Genomic DNA, 18217 nt, shown 5'->3' on the forward strand with positions numbered 1-18217 from the left:
GATGCTGGAAAAGATTGAAGGCAGGAGGAGAAGAGGGTAATAGAGGATGAGATGGTTGGATGGCATCATTGACTGAATGGACATGAACTTGGGTGTCCTCCAGGGATGATGAGGGACAAGGAAGCCTGGTGTGCTGCAGTCCATGGGGTCATGAAGAGTCGGACATGATTTGGCAACTCAACAACAACAACAACTACCAAAATTACAGAAAATAAAAGGGATTATGATGGGAAACCATGAACAACTGTGTACCAATAAATAAGAAAACCTAGGTGAAATTGACAAATTCTTAGACAAACTACAGAAAGTAACTCAGAAAGAAATAGAAAATCCGAATAGATGTATAACAAATGAAGAGATTGAATTGGTAATCAAAACTCTTCTCACAAAGAAAAGAACAGGCCCAAATGGCTTCACTGGTGGATTCTACCAAACATTTAAAGAATGAATACAAATCCTTCAAAACCTTCTAAAATACAGACAAGGAAGGAGAACTTCTCAACTTATTCAAGAAGGCCAGTATTACCTGATATCAAAAGCAGACAAAGATATCTCAAGAAACTACATACTGATAAATATCTCTTATGAATATCAATGCGAAAATCCTCAAAAAAATGTAGAAAGTGAGGCCTATCCCCAAAATGCATGGTTGGTTCAACACACAAAAATCAATCATTCTAATACACCAACTGGTAGACTTCAGAACAAACACCACATAATCATCCCAATCTACCCAGAGAAGGCATCTGATAAAATCCAACATCCTCTCATGATACTGTTGTAGTTGTTGTTTAGTCACTAAGTCCTGCCTGACTCTTTTGTGACCTCATGAATTGTAGCCCACCAGGCTCCTCCGTCCATGGTATTTCCCAGCGAGAATACTGGAGTGGGTTGCCATTTCCTTGTCCAGGAGATCTTCCCAGCCCAGGGATCAAACTCATGTCTCCTGCACTGGCAGGCGGATTCTTTAACCACTGAGTCAGGGAAGCCAGTTTCATGATATATACTTAACAAACTAGGAATGAAAGTAAGCTTTCTCAACCTCATGAACAGTATTTACAAAAAACCCACAGCTGATATCACGCTTAGTGATGAAGACTGAAAGCTTTCACTTTAAAGGAAACCTAACTTGTATGTATGTGCTGTATGTTCAGTCCTTCAGTCGCGTCCAACTCTTTGCGACCTCATGGACTACAGCCATTCAGGCTCCTCTGTCCATGGAATTTTGCAGGCAAGAATACAGGAGCGGATTGCCATTTCCTCCTCCAGGGGATCCTCCCTGCCCAGGGATCAGATGCGAGTCTCTCAGTCTCCTGCACTGGCAGGCAAGTTCTCTGTACTAGTGCCGCCTGGGAAGCTCCAGCTGTGTGCATCAGTTCAGTTCAGTCACTCAGTCACGTGCTACTCTTTGAGACCCCATGGACTGCAGCACACCAGGCTTTCCTGTCCATCACCAACTCCAGGAGTTTACTCAAACTCATGTCCATCAAGTTGGTGATGCCATCCAGCCATCTCATCCTCTATCATTCTCCTCTCCTCCTGCCTTCAATCTTTTCTAGCATCAGGGTCTTTTCCAATGAGTCAGTTCTTCGCATCAGATGGCCAAAGTATTGGAGTTTCCGCTGCAGCATCAGTCCTTCCAATGAATATTCAGGACTGATTTCCTTTAGGATGGACTGGTTGGATCTCCTTGCTGTCCAAGGGACTCTCAACAGTCTTCTCCAACCGTTCAAAAGCATCAATTCTTTAGCACTCAGCTTTCTTTATGGTCCCAATTCTCACATCTATACATGACTACTGGAAAAACCATAGCTTTGACTAGACAGACTTTTGTTGGCAAAGTAATGTCTCTGCTTTTCAATATGCTGTCTAGGTTGGTCATAGCTTTTCTTTCAAGGAGCAAGTGTCTTGATTTCATGGTTGCAGTCACCATCTGCAGTGATTTTGGAGCCCCCAAAAATAAAGTATCTCACTGTTTCCATTGTTTTCCCATTTGTGTTCAAGTGATGGGACCAGATGCCCATGATCTTAGTTTTCTGAACATTGAATTTTAAGCCAACTTTATCACTCTCCTCTTTATCACTCTCCTCTTTCACATTCACTAAGAGGTTCTTTAGTTATTCTTTGTTTTCTGCTATAAGGGTGGTGTCTAAAATGTGCCAAAAGCCAGGGAATTGAGAGGGTTATTAAGCCCAGATCAAATACTTAATGAATTCAGTTGAATAAGTAAATAAATGTTTGTTCTTAATAGCATAATAAAAAAATAGCTCATTATATCGAAGAGTTAGACATGATTTAGTGACTGAACAACAAAAATAAACATGGAAGAAGAAAAAAAAGACTAAAAGTTCTCCTAAGATCAGCAAAAGAAAAAGATACCAGTTCTATTCAGCACTGTACTAAAGGTTCTAGACACACCAATTAGGCAAAGAAAAAAAAATCAGATTGGAAAGGAAGAAGTAAAATTATCTCCATTTGTAGATGACATGATCTTGTGTAGAGAAAATCCTAAAGCGGTCACAAAAAATATTATAAGAACTTATAAATGACTTTGGCAAGGTTGCAAGATACAAGATCAATACACAAAAATCACTTATATTCTTATATACTGGCAATATATAATTCAAAAATTAAATTAAGAAAACAATTCCACTTAAAAAGCCCCGAAAAGAATGAAATATCTAAGTACAAACTTAATAGATGAAGTGTAAGACTTGTGCACTGAAAGTCAGAAAACATTGCTGGAAAAAAGATTTAAATAAGTGTAAAGAAATCCTGTTGTTCACAAACTGGAAGACTTACTTGATTTAAACAATGAATTTGATCCCCATAAAAACTCAAGCTGATGTTTCTTTGCAGAAACTAACACACTGATACCTAAAATTCTTATGAAAATGCGTGGAACCCACAATAGCCAAAAAACGTTGAAAGAGAACAACAAAGTTTGAGGAAGCACATTTGCCAATTTCAAAATTTACAACCAAGAAATAATAATCAAAATGTTCCTAAGGAGAGATATGCAGACCAATGGAATAGAATTGAGAATCCAGAAATAAACCTATACATTTATAAGCAATTAAATTTTGACAATGATGACAAGAAAATTCGAATGTGAAAAAATAGTCTTTTTACAAATGGTACTGGGACAACCAGATTATCTACAGGCAAAAGAATGAAACTGGATTCCCTACTTCAAATCATTTACAAAAATTACCTCAAAATGGATCAAAGACCTAAATGTAAGAACTGAAACTTTAAAACTCTTAGAAACAAAGGCATATATTATTGTGACTTTTGAATTAGGCAATGGCTTCCTGCATGTGACACTAAAAGCACAAGCAATAAATGAAAAAAAACAGAATAATTAAAATTCTTCAAAATTAAAATCTTTGTGTTTCAAAGAACACTCAAGAAAGTGAAAAGGTAAGCCACAGAATGGGAGAACACTGGCAAATCATATATCTCATCAGGGACTAGTATCAAGAATAGAAAATAAACAAATGGAGAAAACTCTTACAATTCAACAATAAAAAGACAACCTACTTAAAAACTGAGCAAAGGATCTTAATTGACACTTAAAAAAAAATACCATGAAATATTAGAATGGCTATCATCTAATAGAATGGCTATAATCAAAAAGACTGACAATAACAAATGTTGGTAAGGATGTGGAAATATTGCTACCTTCACTCATTACTGATGGAAATGTAAAATGGTACAGTCACTTTTAAAATAAGTTTGGTATTCCTCAGAAGTTAAACAGAGTTACCTATAGACAATTCAGCTTTTAGGTATATACATAAGAGACCCGAAAACCAATGTTCACTTATACACAAATGGCAGCATTATTTATAATAACAACAACAACAAAAAATGAATGGCTACATGCTATAACATTATATTGAGTGAAAGAAGTCAGTCACAAAAGACTACATATTGTATGACTGAATTTTTATGAAGTGTCCAAAATAGGGAAGTCCATACAAAGAAAGTGGATTAGTGGTTGCCAAAGGGTGGGGAGAGGGAGTAATGAGGAGTGACTGTTAAAGAGCACTAGTTTTTTTCTTGGGATTGAGAAAAATGTTCTGAAATTAAACAGTGGTATGGTTACACAACCTTGTGAACACACTAAAAACCACTGAATTGTGTATTTAAAAAAAAGCACTAGATATCTTCAAAGTCTCTGAAAGATGATTATTTCTAGTCTGGAATTCCACGTATGGACTTAAATACTGGGAAAATGGCAACTGAGGCTAGGCAACTCAGAGGGGAGATGCTCTAAGAGAGCTAACTCCTAAGCTACCATAACCAAAAGCCAATATTTGCTGTTAAAAAAATTTTAATTTCATAAACAGCAATATTAGACAATGTCTTTCAACTACAGCAATATGAAAAGAAATAACAAAAAGACTGTCTCTGAGTAGTGACCTACAAGTGGCAAGGAACTGACATATTTCATTTTCATCTCTCTGCATTTATTAATTCAATACAAAATTTTAAATGATTATTTAAAAAAGAGAAACATCATCATACTCTAAGAAACTGAGCTATCTAAGAAAAATGTAGTAGAAAAGGCTTGGGACTAGAGTCAATGAACATGAATTTGAACAAACTCAGGGAGATTATGGAGGATAAAGGAGCCTGGCGTGCAGGAGTCCATGGCATCACAAAGAGTTGGACGACTCAGAAACTTAACAGGGGTCAAAGGACTGACATCCTGTCCTGTGTCATTTATTGGCTATTTAATAATGAGCTAATGACTGTGTCTAGTTTCTGTAAAATTGAGAATAAAATTACCTTTGCCCCTTACTGAAGAGCTGTTAGGAAAATCAAATGAAACACTTAAAAGCAGATTTTAAAACATGGTTTAAAAAGGAGAAATTATGTACTATCTACATAATACTGTAAATACCCAAATATTTTAGATTTTACTTATCAAAGTAGATATCAAACTAGACAGACATGATTCTACAAAACTGTCTGTCTCCAGGGTTTACTTTAACCTGAATCATCTGGATGAAGGGTCAGAACAGAAACAGATTCACGGGAAAATTTCATAACCTGCCAGATAAATGAAACGATGTGCTTATTATCTAGAAGGAACAGGATTTCTTTCTTTCTAAGAATAAATTATGTCTTCTGGAAAACATGTACATGTCTGTACATTAGTTTTTAAAAATTTAAAAAAACAGCACTTACCTTCACAGTCAAATCCTCTTTACCCAGTGTGACATGGACCTGAATAGGCGGATAAACACCTTTGTCAGCATGATGCTCCATCGTTGCTCTCATTGCATTCTGAAATACATAAGGGTTATGTTAAAGATACAACTTTAAAGAAGGAGAGAAATTAAGTACAATTTTCAAGTATATATGCACTCCTTGATATTTTTAAAAATTTTAATGAAAACATGCCTAAGAATTGTAATTCATAACTAAATTTAAAGAACTACTTCTAAAAAATAAGTCAGTTTTGGAGGACTTGGTAGGTAAAAATCCCAACTAAATTCTGAATATTTTCTAAAATCAGAATCTCAACATTTTTAACCAGCTTTATATGAAAGCAGAAAATTCTACCCAAATATTTTTATAATTTGGGAGACAATGGGCAAATCTTATTTTTGAAAACAGTCTCATCTCTATTTTAAAGAACCATTTTAATTGTCATAAACTGCTGTCATAATTGCATAAATTAAGAAAAAGCGATTTTTTCATTTAGTACTAATAGCAAGTCTTATTATGATGTAGAAATAAATCTAATTTCTACTAATTGGAAACCAGAATATTTATTTACACAGTAAAACAGTTTTGACCAATTTCTAAAGGACACAGGGTACACGATGTCAACAGAGCATAAGCACTAAGCAATAACACGACATGTAGCGTTGAAGCAGGAACTGCCAAGACTAGATACAGTTTAAAAGGCAAAAGGCTGGACTGCACTTGGAGTGTGTAGCCCTGGAACACCAATCAGGACAGAGTCTCCCGAGGAAGAGATTCTGTCATCTCTACCGAAGGCCATTTAAGATCAGGTTTCAGATGGAAGCCATTATTACTGATATGATATAAAGTCTGTTACATAATATGGTAATGTTTCTTTTATTAAGCATCATAGGGAATGAGATCTTTAGGTGACTGAAATTTCAAGGAAAAAATTACTTTTAATCCTTTAAGTGCAAATCATTTATTCATTTAACCACTTTGGTAGAAAGATTTTTGTAAAATATTAGATACATTCTTGCTGTCTTAGAACCAAGAACATTTTTCAATCTTTGTTATTCTAAGACAGTCAGCCAGTTTTTCTATGTTTCAGTGTATTTTTCTTTTTTCATGATCAGGCTGAAAGCCACCTCATCTCTCTTCCACCTGCTCCTGGCTGAAGACATGGTAACCACACTGAGAGAGACTACAGGCTTGATGTGGGGTAATATTTTCAGCCCCATGGACCCATACTCCTCATCACACACTTTCCTGTCTACCAGCAACTGTCTTTGGTATGGTGCTGAGAAAAAAATGTACTCTCAACATTACGAGCACAATTGTATTTAGTTTTCAAATTTTGTTGTAAAGAGCAAATATAACAGCAGAAGTCACATAAGTCAATGTAAGTGACTTTCTCCAAAAAAATGCATACAACAATGTGTATGACAGTGGGACTGTGGTCCTTTAGGGGTGGAGAATCATTCTTCTAAACATTTTGCTTTATAAAAATACAAATAAAATTGTATCAAACACGTATAACGTGCTGCCATTGTATAAGACATTTAGGATATTATTCTCAATCTTCGTAACAACCTGGATAATAATAATATCCTTGTTTGACAGAGGAGGAAACTGAGGCTTGGGGTTGAGAGACTTGCACAAGGTCACACACATCTTAGGTGGCAGAACTGGAATTCAAATCCAGGTCTTTCTGAGCCCCAGGTCTGAGCTTACCACTACACTGAGGGCATCAGTGTTGACCAACAGCTTATCTGCACTGATGTGCCATGAAACACCAAAGGGCATCTTTTAATGAAACTGAGGAAAACCTGGTAGAGTATTTAAACTTTCAAAGCAGATTCCTAACCTTAGGAAAGGACTGATAAAGGTGATGTAATACTATGTTACAAACCTTGAAAAGTTCAAACACCATGTGATAGAGGTGGGATGGTACATAAACCACTTGTATTGGCTGTCCTGGTGATTTTGCTACAGAGCAGAAGAGAAAAATATGAAAGTACAGAGAGATGTGCTTAAAGCATTTTAAAGAATATATTGTGTAGTGCTGAAAAGAAAACATTTACTATGGAGGATAGTACTACTGGGGGGAGAAGGGCTACACCAGTTTTTTACTGTATCTGTGTTTGAATGCCAGGCTCACACAATTTATACCTGCCTGTGACAACATGAGTCCTGCAGTCACTCTTGCAATCCTGCATAACCATCTACCAACCCATCTTCCCATTCTTGTCTATGATGGTTGAGTCTGTTTAAGACACTCAGTCTTACGGTCAGAATTTTTTCCTTCCAAAAAGAAGTGTTAAAGTCTTTAAATTCCATGGTCCAACTCACATAAATACATTCTTTCTTTAAAAAGCCATTTTTTAATTGTTTCACCCAGGTGGGATGCTTTGTTTTATTTTGGGCATTTCTGTGCATATAGATTCAAATAAAAACTTTGAGCTAGCATTGACTTATCAAGGGCCACTAATTCTACATTCAAACATGTAAGAGGAGCCTAGCTGGGGGTAGAGAACAGATAATAAGCAAACCAGAACTTTCAGTAAAGGAGTAAGAGTCGCCATACCTCAGAATTCTCATTCAGCCAATAAGCTGGACTCTCCAATGAATAAACTGGCTCTGGGAAACACAGATGGTACATCTGGAAACTGCCCACAGCAGTTCAGGTTCCCAAACTGTCACTTGTGCCTTGTGGTTCTTATTCACTGAATGTACTATTATGGCTTTAGAAAAACCAGGCAACTTTATTTTCAATGGGGCAACTTCTTCCACTGCCCTCCCACTCTAAGGTCCAGAATACAACTCAGCAGAAGCCTATTTAATTTTATGCTTCTTACAGAGTCATTCTAACTGAGGTAATGTCTCCCTCTGTCAAACTACCCTACCTCCAGGGAAGACAGAGAGAGACTCATCAATCTCCTTCCGAGGCATCTAAACCTTTTGTGTCCAAAAGAAGACCATCAGAGATAATCAGAGTCTCCAACAGATGGACATCTTTCTTTCTTCTTTCACATCTCCAGTCTTTACTTCCTCGACAATAAAAAATTGGTTTGAAACTCAGGAAGTAGAAATCTTAAAGGGTAAACCTTACATTCAGTTCAGTTCAGTTCAGTCGCTCAGTCGTGTCCGACTCTTCGCGACCCCATGAAGTACATATAAAAGTCAGATGTAATTTTCTTGAAAGCATTAGTCGCTCAGTCGTGTCTGACTCTTTGCGACCCCATGGACTGTAGCCCACCAGGCTCAGGCTCCTCTGTCCATGGAATTCTCCAGGCAAGACTACTGGAGTGGGTAAGCCATTCCCTTCTCCAAGGGGTCTTCCCGACCCAGGGATCAAACCCAGGTCTCCTGCATTGCAGGCAGATTCTTTACCATCTGAGCCACCAGAGGAGGATCACTTTTTTCTGTGACTAACCAGGAAATAAAAAATATGCAAAGAATCAATATTATCAATTAAAATAATGAAAATGGGAAAGAAAAAGGCAAAATGTCTTTCAGAAAAAATCCAACTAAATTAAAAAATATACATATATACGTACAAACACATAAATACAAATATTTTTAACATGATTTCTCTCCCTCAGCTTTCATATCCAATAAACAAGTTGTTTTATATTAAAACAAATCTAACTTATCATTCCTTCTCAGGTAATCATAACACTAATCATTTAGGAAAAGGCATCAGGCTTACCATTTAGTTCTTCAAGTTCTAGTTCGGGAGAGTTAATATAATACAAATCACACAGACGCCTAGCATTTTCATAGCCATCTAGTGTGAATCAAAACAAAAAAGTCATTAAATAAATTTACTTCTGCTTCATGAAGATGGCAATAATATATAGACAAATGAAATTTTAAAGCTTTCTACAGAAAAAAATATACTTTAATAATCTTAGTTTGGGAACGGTCTTTTTCAAGTATGACATGACAAAGCCTAAGGCCGTATAAAGCAAAAAGTGACAGATATGATTACCAAAAAATTTTCAAATATCTGTATGGAAAAAGAAACCATAAACAAAGTAAAAAGAAAACCAGGAGATTGAAGAAAATATTTACAATACATGTAAATAAAATTTAGAGTTGGTAAGGGTTTAGGGAATACTCACTTTCATTCATTGTTTGATACATTTTTGGAGTTATAAAATTTTAAATACATTTAAAATATTTTTAATTCTAGAAACCCTGCCTTCTAAAATACTAGCAAAAGTCAGCACATATATAAGGATGTCTACTGCAATATTGTTGGTGATAGAAACAACAGAAATATGCATCAATAGGAGTACGGATTAATACAGTCTGATACATCCCTAACAGTCATTCAAAGACCTGGTGTATACCCACGTGTACTACACATGGCACGATGTTTGTAAATTTATAGAAAAACATACACAAACTACCCCATGTTCCAAAAACAGCAATGTAAGACCAACAATTATGTGCGTGCACAAGCATATATGGTTCAAACAGAAAAAGCTGTGGCAAGATACAAGCCAAACTATTATGAATTATTAGAAAGGAGGGAATAAGGAAATATTTTGAAGTCAAATAGATACTCTTATAATATCTTCACCTTTTGCCTAATAAAGCACGGCATCAACAAAACATTCATCCTATACATAGTGCACAATTAGCATTATAAAGGCATTTTCAAACCTATGCATGGGTTATATCATTTTATCTCATGATTCAAATAACTGTTTTAATAGCACTCAACAGTTCTGAATTGGCATTCTTCCTGAAAGGAGAAACGCATTTACCTTTAATAACTTCAACCACACTGCAGTTGGGATTTATACTTCCGACATGTTTCCGATGAGATAGGCTTCCTTTGCCTTTTCCACCAAATAATAAAGCTATAAAAAATTAAAAAACAAATAAAATACGCTAAAATACATAATGCCGCTGTCTGGATTTGAATACTGTTTCTCTAATTGGTATCAAACAGTAGAACAAGTATTTTCCTTAAAACATAAACATTCTACATAACGTTAAACATAAATTTAAAAACCTCCTTTCAATGGCAGTCTATTTGCTTTCCTTAATACAAAAAAAAAGTAAAAGTAAATATTCTCCCTAAAAGGAAGTTTTCTAAATAAATGTAAAATGTACCAACACAGATTATTTAGCTTCTTCTCTTGACTTCCAGACACTTACAGTGCTGATTAAGTAACATTCTAATTGAAATTCGACTCATGTAGAAACGATCCAAAAAATACTGAACATTCTGGCTGGTGACAGGATCCACCCCGAAGCTCTCCTTGTATTCAACCACACCTTCAGCCATTGTGGGTATCACGTCATTGTGTCGGTTCCTGATCCGTATCACAGTGTCTGTAAAGCTAAACAAACCTGTCTGTCAAAACAGCCAAATATTTTGGCAAGTGAATGTGATACTAAAATCTAAATTTAGCCAATTATACTAGACAAGAAATGCCTAATTCAGTAAAAGAAGCATCAAGGCATGTTTTCTTACACTTATTTAAGTATATTTCAGATAATAAAATATACCATCTCTATAGAGATGTTAGTTCAGTTCAGTTGCTCAGTCGTGTCCGACTCTTTGTGACCCCGTGAATTACAGCACGCCAGGCCTCCCTGTCCATCACCAACTCCCAGAGCTCACGAAAATTCATGTCTATCGAGTCGGTGATGCCATCCAGCCATCTCATCCTCTGTCGTCCCCTTCTCCTGCCCCCAATCCCTCCCAGCATCAGGGTCTTTTCCAATGAATCAACTCTTCGCATGAGGTGGCCAAAGTACTGGAGTTTCAGCTTCAGCATCAGTCCTTCCAATGAACACCCGGGACTGATCTCCTTGAGGATGGACTGGTTGGATCTCCTTGCAGTCCAAGGGACTCTCAAGAGTCTTCTCCAACACCACAGTTCAAAAGCATCAATTCTTCGGCACTCAGCTTTCTTCACAGTCCAACTCTCACATCCATACATGACCACAGGAAAAACCATAGCCTTGACCAGACAGACCTTTGTTGGCAAAGTAATATCTCTGCTTTTGAATATGCTATCTAGGTTGGTTGTAACTTTCCTTCCAAGGAGTAAGCGTCTTTTCATTTCATGGCTGCAGTCACCATCTACAGTGATTTTGGAGCCCAAGAAAATAAAGTCTGACACTGTTTCCACTGTTTCCCCATCTATTTCCCATGAAGTGATGGGACCAGATGCCATGATCTTCGTTTTCTGAATGTTGAGCTTTAAGCCAACTTTTTCCACTCTCCTCTTTCACTTTCATCAAGAGGCTTTTGAGTTCCTCTTCATTTTCTGCCATAAGGGTGGTGTCATCTGCATATCTGAGGTTATTGATATTTCTCCAGGCAATCTTGATTCCAGCTTGTGCTTCCTCCAGTCCAGCGTTTCTCATGATGTACTCTGCATAGAAGTTAAATAAGCAGGGTGACAATATACAGCCTTGACAAACTCCTTTTCCTATTTGGAACCAATCTGTTGTTCCATGTCCAGTTCTAACTGTTGCTTCCTGATCTGCATATAGGTTTCTCAAGAGGCAGGTCAGGTGGTCTGGTATTCCCATTTCTTTCAGAATTTTCCATAGTTTATTGTGATCCACACAGTCAAAGGCTTTGGCATAGTCAATAAAGCAGAAATAGATGTTTTTCTGGAACTCTCTTGCTTTTTCTATGATCCAGCAGATATTGGCAATTTGATCTCTGGTTCCTCTGCCTTTTCTAAAACCAGCTTGAACATCTGGAAGTTCACGGTTCACATATTGCTGAAGCCTGGCCTGGAGAATTTTGAGCATTACTTTACTAGCATGTGAGATGAGTGCAATTGTGTGGTAGTTTGAGCATTCTTTGGCATTGCCTTTCTTTGGGATTGAAATGAAAACTGACCTTTCCCAGTCCTGTGGTCACTGCTGAGTTTTCCAAATTTGCTGGCATATTGAGTATGCACTTTCATAGCATCATCTTTCAGGATTGGAAATAGCTCAACTGGAATTCCATCACCTCCACTAGCTTTGTTCGTAGTGATGCTTTCAAAGGCCCACTTGACTTCACATTCCAGGATGTCTGGCTCTAGGTCAGTGATCACACCATCGTGATTATCTGGGTCATGAAGATCTTTTTTGTACAGTTCTTCTGTGTATTCTTGCCACCTCTTCTTAATATCTTCTGCTTCTGTTAGGTCCATACCATTTCTGTCTTTTATCGAGCCCATCTTTGCATGAAATGTTCCCTCAGTATCTCTAATTTTCTTGAAAAGATCTCTAGTCTTTCCCATTCTGTTGTTTTCCTCTATTTCTTTGCATTGATCTCTGAGGAAGGCTTTCTTATCTCTCCTTGCTATTTTTTGGAACTGTGCATTCCGATGCTTATATCTTTCTTTTTCTCCTTTGCTTTTCGCTTCTCTTCTTTTCACAGCTATTTGTAAGGCCTCCTCAGACAGTCATTTTGCTTTTTTGCATTTCTTTTCCATGGGGATGTTAAGAAACTCCAAAACAAAAAAAAAACTTGTAAAATGTAATTATTTTCTTGGAACTCCTAAAAGTAAGGCTGCCACAAAACACAATCCTACAAATGTGAAGGGTTTTCTTTAACTATCATCAACTAAGATTATTTCAACACCTGCTATGAGGATGGGATCCAGGCACAGCCAGCATAAGAGAAGACAGAGCACTTGCTTCTAGAGAACACATGCTCTGTAAGGAATGAAGATGAATGAGCCAATAAAGGCTGTGTGTTTTGGAACCATTTCCCAGGTTCAAGAGAGAAAGGGCCACTAAGAAAAGTAGAAAGGAATTCTAATTCCATTCTATGAGTTTAAAAAAATGGGAGAAAAAAAGGTGAATGTGTGTTCACAGAAAAATCTTCAAGCCATCCAGCTTTTCTATTTCTGTCATTTGAAGACACTACTGCATGGCTTTGCCAACAGACATCCGTCTAGTCAAAACTATGGTTTTTCCAGTAGTCATGTATGGATGTGAGACCTGGACCATAAAGAAAGCTGAGCGCTGAAGAACTGATGCTTTTGAACTGTGGTGTTGGAGAAGACTCTTGAGAGAGTCTCTTGGACTGCAAGGATATCTGGCCAGTCCATCCTAAAGGAAATCAGTCCTGACTATTCTTTGGAAGGACTGATGCTAAAGCTGAAGCTCCAATACTTTGGCCACCTGATGCAAAGAAATAACTCACTGGAAAAGACCCTGATGCTGGGAAAGACTGAAGACAGGAAGAGAAGGGGATGACAGAGGATAAGATGGTTGGATGGCATCACTGACTCAAGGGACATGAGTTTGAGCAAGCTCTGGGAGTTGGTGATAAACAGAGAAGCCTGGTGTGCTGCAGTCCATGGAGTCACAAAGAGTCGGACACAACCCAGTGACTAAAGTGCACTGAACTGCATGGCTAATTTAAAGAAGTAAATAAAAGAGGAAAGAAGTCTTAGTTGTGAAGTAACAAAATCTACCTTGTAATACAGCCATCAGAACTCACACTTCCAAATGACTGCTTCCTCATTCAAAGTCTTCAGAGACATCATCTTGACTACTATTAACCTATTCCAATGATGCTCTCATTGCTCAAAATATTTTTGGAATTCCTAGTTTATGATTAGTTTCAAAACCAAACTGTTAATCCAAAATACAAACAACAACCTCCTTGAAAACAATTCATCATTTCTAGTTACTTCTTAATCATTTATTTCACATCTCTCTTTTTTTGTCAAAACCAAAGTAGTATTATTTTGCCTGGCTGCTCACGATATTTTTTTAAAATTCAGGTCTGAATGACTATTTTCCGAAGGTTTTTCAGCATAAGGTTTACTTTTAAGTTAGACTGGATGGGTCTAAATCCATTTGCTGTCCATGTGAGCCTAATGCTATTTTAAGACTTTTTGTCCACAGATAGCATCTCTTTTTGCACAGATAGTATTATTTCAGTAGAGTCATTTTAAAGAGTAAGTGACATCATCTGTGTAAATTTTGCTGCATACCTACGCAAATTCTTGGTGTTATTTTCAAACCAAAATCATGTTTAAAAAGTGAAATGTTGCTACCACCTTTAAAGACAGTAAAAAAAAAATGTGTAATGGACTTGGAGGACAACAACAGAAACAGTCTTTAAGTTCTGAGTAACATTCACTGGAATAAGCAGGTAACTTGCCTTAGGGGATTACGAGGTTTATTAGTCCTGGTATGTTGATTATTAATAGGTCACATTACTTACATTGTCTCGCAGACCACAGTTCATAAACTAGAGACAAGTTTCTGTCTTGCAGGCCTTCAGTGTTTGTTGAAGGTTTAGTTTCCAATCTTTCAAAATTAGGAAATCTAACTTAAAAAACAAAAATAACTAGACTTGCAGCTTTTCTTATACCCGCCCCCCAACACACACACACATATCATATGATCTGGGCAGTGTTTCTGCTCGGCAATGGTCAGTAGAGCTGAAAGGCTGTCCTTTAGAAGCAAGTGCTCATTACCAAGTCTTTACCAGTCTCCTACCATCCAAGTGGCCCTGAGACCACATCAACATCAGATCACCAGATTTGAACTGCATCTTTCTTTACACTAGAGTGAAGAGAAACATGAAGTTCTTCTTATGCCCAGTCCAATTTCTGAATTTATGTTACCTGGCTGGCCTGTATGGACTGTGACAAGAAACATATACCATCATATGTTCTAAAGCAGTGAAAAACCAAAAGTTAATCAATTTCCCTAAAATGATCCAATAGCAATACATTTACATTTTTATATGATGTTCAAAGAGTATATGACGATGTTTTATATAATGTTCAAATAAGGCAAAACAACCGTACTTACTCATAAATAGTTTTAGCATCTTCAGCACTTTTGTCCTTAAACTCAAGAAGCTCTTGAAGACTCTGGATATACCTAAAATGTAAATCAACCCCTTGTAAGACTGTTCTTTTACATTTTGAAAGTCTAATATTGTGAAAATGATCAAGAGGCATTTTAAACATTTCTTTACTGTTAATTAATTTTTAGCAAATTATGGTTGAAGTGGGATTTGTATACCCATTCACATTCAAGCAAAGTCCCTGCCAGTAATTAGAAGGTACATTTTCTCCTAAAAGCTTAGGTTAAATTTGATTTAAGAATTTCCTACTTTTTTTAAAGTTCTCTACTCAAAGTAGTTTTTATATTTCTTAAAATTACCACTGTACATCACAGTATAAATATACTGATGGTCATGGGAACTGAGTCTGTCACCAACAATTATGTGATCTTGGGCAAATGACTTTAACTTGTCTTAGTCTCAGTAAAATGCAGAGGCCAGCTTACCCTGGTCTAAGAATCTAACTTAAATGTCTTTGTTTTAAAACCTTAATTTTAGATGTTAGGTCCAGTCAGCAGATGCTTATTGAAAGTCTACAATCTAACACATGGTTCTTCTAAACAACTGAAAACACAAAAGTCATGAAAATGCACATTTTTAATTTACCTAAAAATACGATGGAGCAAATCACCTGGTAAAGGAGCAAAATGAGGAAAGTCAAATCCTCTCTGAAGGTCATGCAGCAGAGCACAATGGCAGTGGAGGGCCAGAGCCAAAACACCTATCATTCAATGACCTTCTTTAGTGTAGGGTCTGCTTTGGCCGGACCTTCAGCTGCCATATTTTAGTAGGCATCCAGGGGCAGTGAAAGTGTTTTAAAAATCTGCAAATCCCCATGTTGGTTTGGAAAGTTGTTTCTGACAAACAATATGCCCTACAGCATGCCAAGGCATTCCAAAGTCTAGTGATTCTGAGTCTACTGTCATGACTTAACCCTTACTCTTCACTGGCAAGAACAATTATGCTTTTATTCAGAAGATACTGAAACCAAGCAGGACCTTGTGGGGCTCCTGGGCACAGAAGCCTTTCCATGTCTCCCATTTCATATTTGTAGGGAATAGAATTCCAGTTTCCATGACCTTCCTTGAGGTCCAAAGGGCAGGTTCAAACAGGAGCTAATCAGGGAAGAGAGATGATGCAGAGACAAGGGAGAAGCGGCCAAGAGACAACAGTGCAAACCTGGAGTCAGTCTGGTTTCCCCTCAAGAGATACACATCTCTGAATTCTTTTACAGCATTAACATGCACAACAAAGGAAAGATATTAGCGTTTTTCATTCCAGAAGGTTTGATAATCTCAAGAAGCTCATCAGGAGACCACCTGAGGCCAGATTAAAGGCTTGCATGTACCCTGATCATTATCAGCAACCTCTTCCTTGAACCACTGCTATAAAACTCTTCACCAAACATCCCTGGGTTGGGACACACAGTTTTTCAGGGCAAGATCCTGCTGTGTCCTCCTTTGCCTGGCAAAGCAATAAAGCTATTCTTTTCTACTTCACCTAAAACTGGCTTCAAGGCTCAATTCAGCACCAGTGAACAGAGGCAGAGTTTTTGGCATCAAATTGTCAACATCTACAATGTGTTAGGCACCGATATTTAAAAAATATAACATATTCTACTTTTAATGATTTTTTTTAAAAAAGGAATAAACCTCCATAGAAAATTATCTGTTCTCCCTGCATCAGAGTTCCTAAACAAATGTCTCTTACTTAAACCACATTTCTAACTATTTCATTTTTGGACTGGAGAGTATCGGATTATCAATTATGGAGCAGTCATATTTCTTTCACTTATTTTAAAAAGTTGACATTATATCAGCTTCTCCCATAATTATATTGGTTACAACAGGAAAGCTAGGATCTCCATAAATCATAATTGGGAAATGCCTTGCAACATTTAAGACTCTTTCCATTTAAGACTGAACTCTGGCAAACTCTTTTGTTTGAAATATATAGTGGTTAACAGAGTAACACTTTTAATAACATTAACAAGAAAGGCTGTATACAGGTGGCCACACATGCATGCACACCCTTAATAGCTCCACTGTCATTTTTAGAAGAGAGATCATAGTTTCTACACAATTCTAATAACTTCTGCTGCTGCTGCTGCTAAGTCGCTTCAGTCGTGTCCGACTCTGTGCGACCCCATAGACGGGAGCCCACCAGGCTCTGCCGTCCCTGGGATTCTCCAGGCAAGAACACTGGAGTGGGTTGCCATTGCCTTCTCCATTGTGTGAAAGTGAAAAGTAAAAGTGAAGTCGCTCAGTCGCGTCCAACTTGTAGCAACCCCATGTACTGCAGCCTACCAGGCTCCCCCATCCATGGGATTTTCTAGGCAAGAGTACTGGAGTGGCTTGCCACTAATAACTTCTAACTGTTTTTAAATGATAGAATAAATATTTTAACTTCTGTGACTTATAAAGATATACTTCAATAAGATAAATTTAGTTTATAAAAAAATGTATACCCTTTAACACATTTTATTAATCTGACTTCAACATAAAGCAGTTGCTGCTAAGCTGCTGCTAAGTCGCTTCAGTCGTGTCCGACTCTGTGCGACCCCATTGATGGCAGCCCACCAGGCTCTGCCGTCCCTGGGATTCTCCAGGCAAGAACACTGGAGTGGGTTGCCATTTCCTTCTCCAATGCATGAAAGTGAAAAGTGAAAGTGAAGTCGCTCAGTCCTGTCTGACTCTTAGCGACCCCATGGACTGCAGCCCACCAGGCTCCTCCGTCCATAGGACTTCCCAGGCAAGAGTACTGGCTGCTGCTGCTGCTAAGTCACTTCAGTTGTGTCCGACTCTGTGTGACCCATAGACGGCAGCCCACCAGGCTCTCCTGTCCCTGGGACTCTACAGGCAAGAACATTGGAGTGGGTTGCCATTTCCTTCTCCAATGCACTGGAGTGGGGTGCCATTGCCTTCTCTGACAAACAAATCTGAGTTTGAATCCCAGCTTTACCATGAATGTTTTTGCCTTAGGCAAAGGACTTAATCTGTAGGTACCTCCATTTCTTCATCTGTAAAACGGATGCCTACTGGGCAAGGTTATTGAAGGGATTAAAGGTAACTATCAACTTATGGTAGATATTTTTATTACATTATAAAATAACATCCTTGGAGATTTAATAACACAAATCTTAAATATAGTGTCTGTATTTCTGTGCAT

The 18217-nt window shown here is 37.6% G+C and overlaps 1 protein-coding gene across 2 annotated transcripts in view; it reads right to left on the reverse strand.

Annotated features, from left to right (window-relative positions):
• PDK1 (pyruvate dehydrogenase kinase 1) overlaps nt 1-18217 on the reverse strand; it is a 42690-nt gene that overhangs the window by 21993 nt on the left and 2480 nt on the right. The window contains exons 3-8 of one of the 2 annotated variants that reach the window (XM_027557534.1): nt 15013-15084; nt 10378-10562; nt 9981-10076; nt 8915-8992; nt 7115-7191; nt 5200-5298 (exon numbers count right to left, since the gene is read on the reverse strand). In XM_027557534.1, coding sequence (XP_027413335.1) covers nt 5200-5298; nt 7115-7191; nt 8915-8992; nt 9981-10076; nt 10378-10562; nt 15013-15084 — 607 coding nt within the window. The remainder of the gene's footprint in view (nt 1-5199; nt 5299-7114; nt 7192-8914; nt 8993-9980; nt 10077-10377; nt 10563-15012; nt 15085-18217) is intronic. The other variant, XM_027557542.1, reaches the window with a different exon arrangement.

This window comes from Bos indicus x Bos taurus, chromosome 2, assembly GCF_003369695.1.
Source record: "Bos indicus x Bos taurus breed Angus x Brahman F1 hybrid chromosome 2, Bos_hybrid_MaternalHap_v2.0, whole genome shotgun sequence".
NCBI classification, from domain to species: Eukaryota; Metazoa; Chordata; class Mammalia; order Artiodactyla; family Bovidae; genus Bos; species Bos indicus x Bos taurus.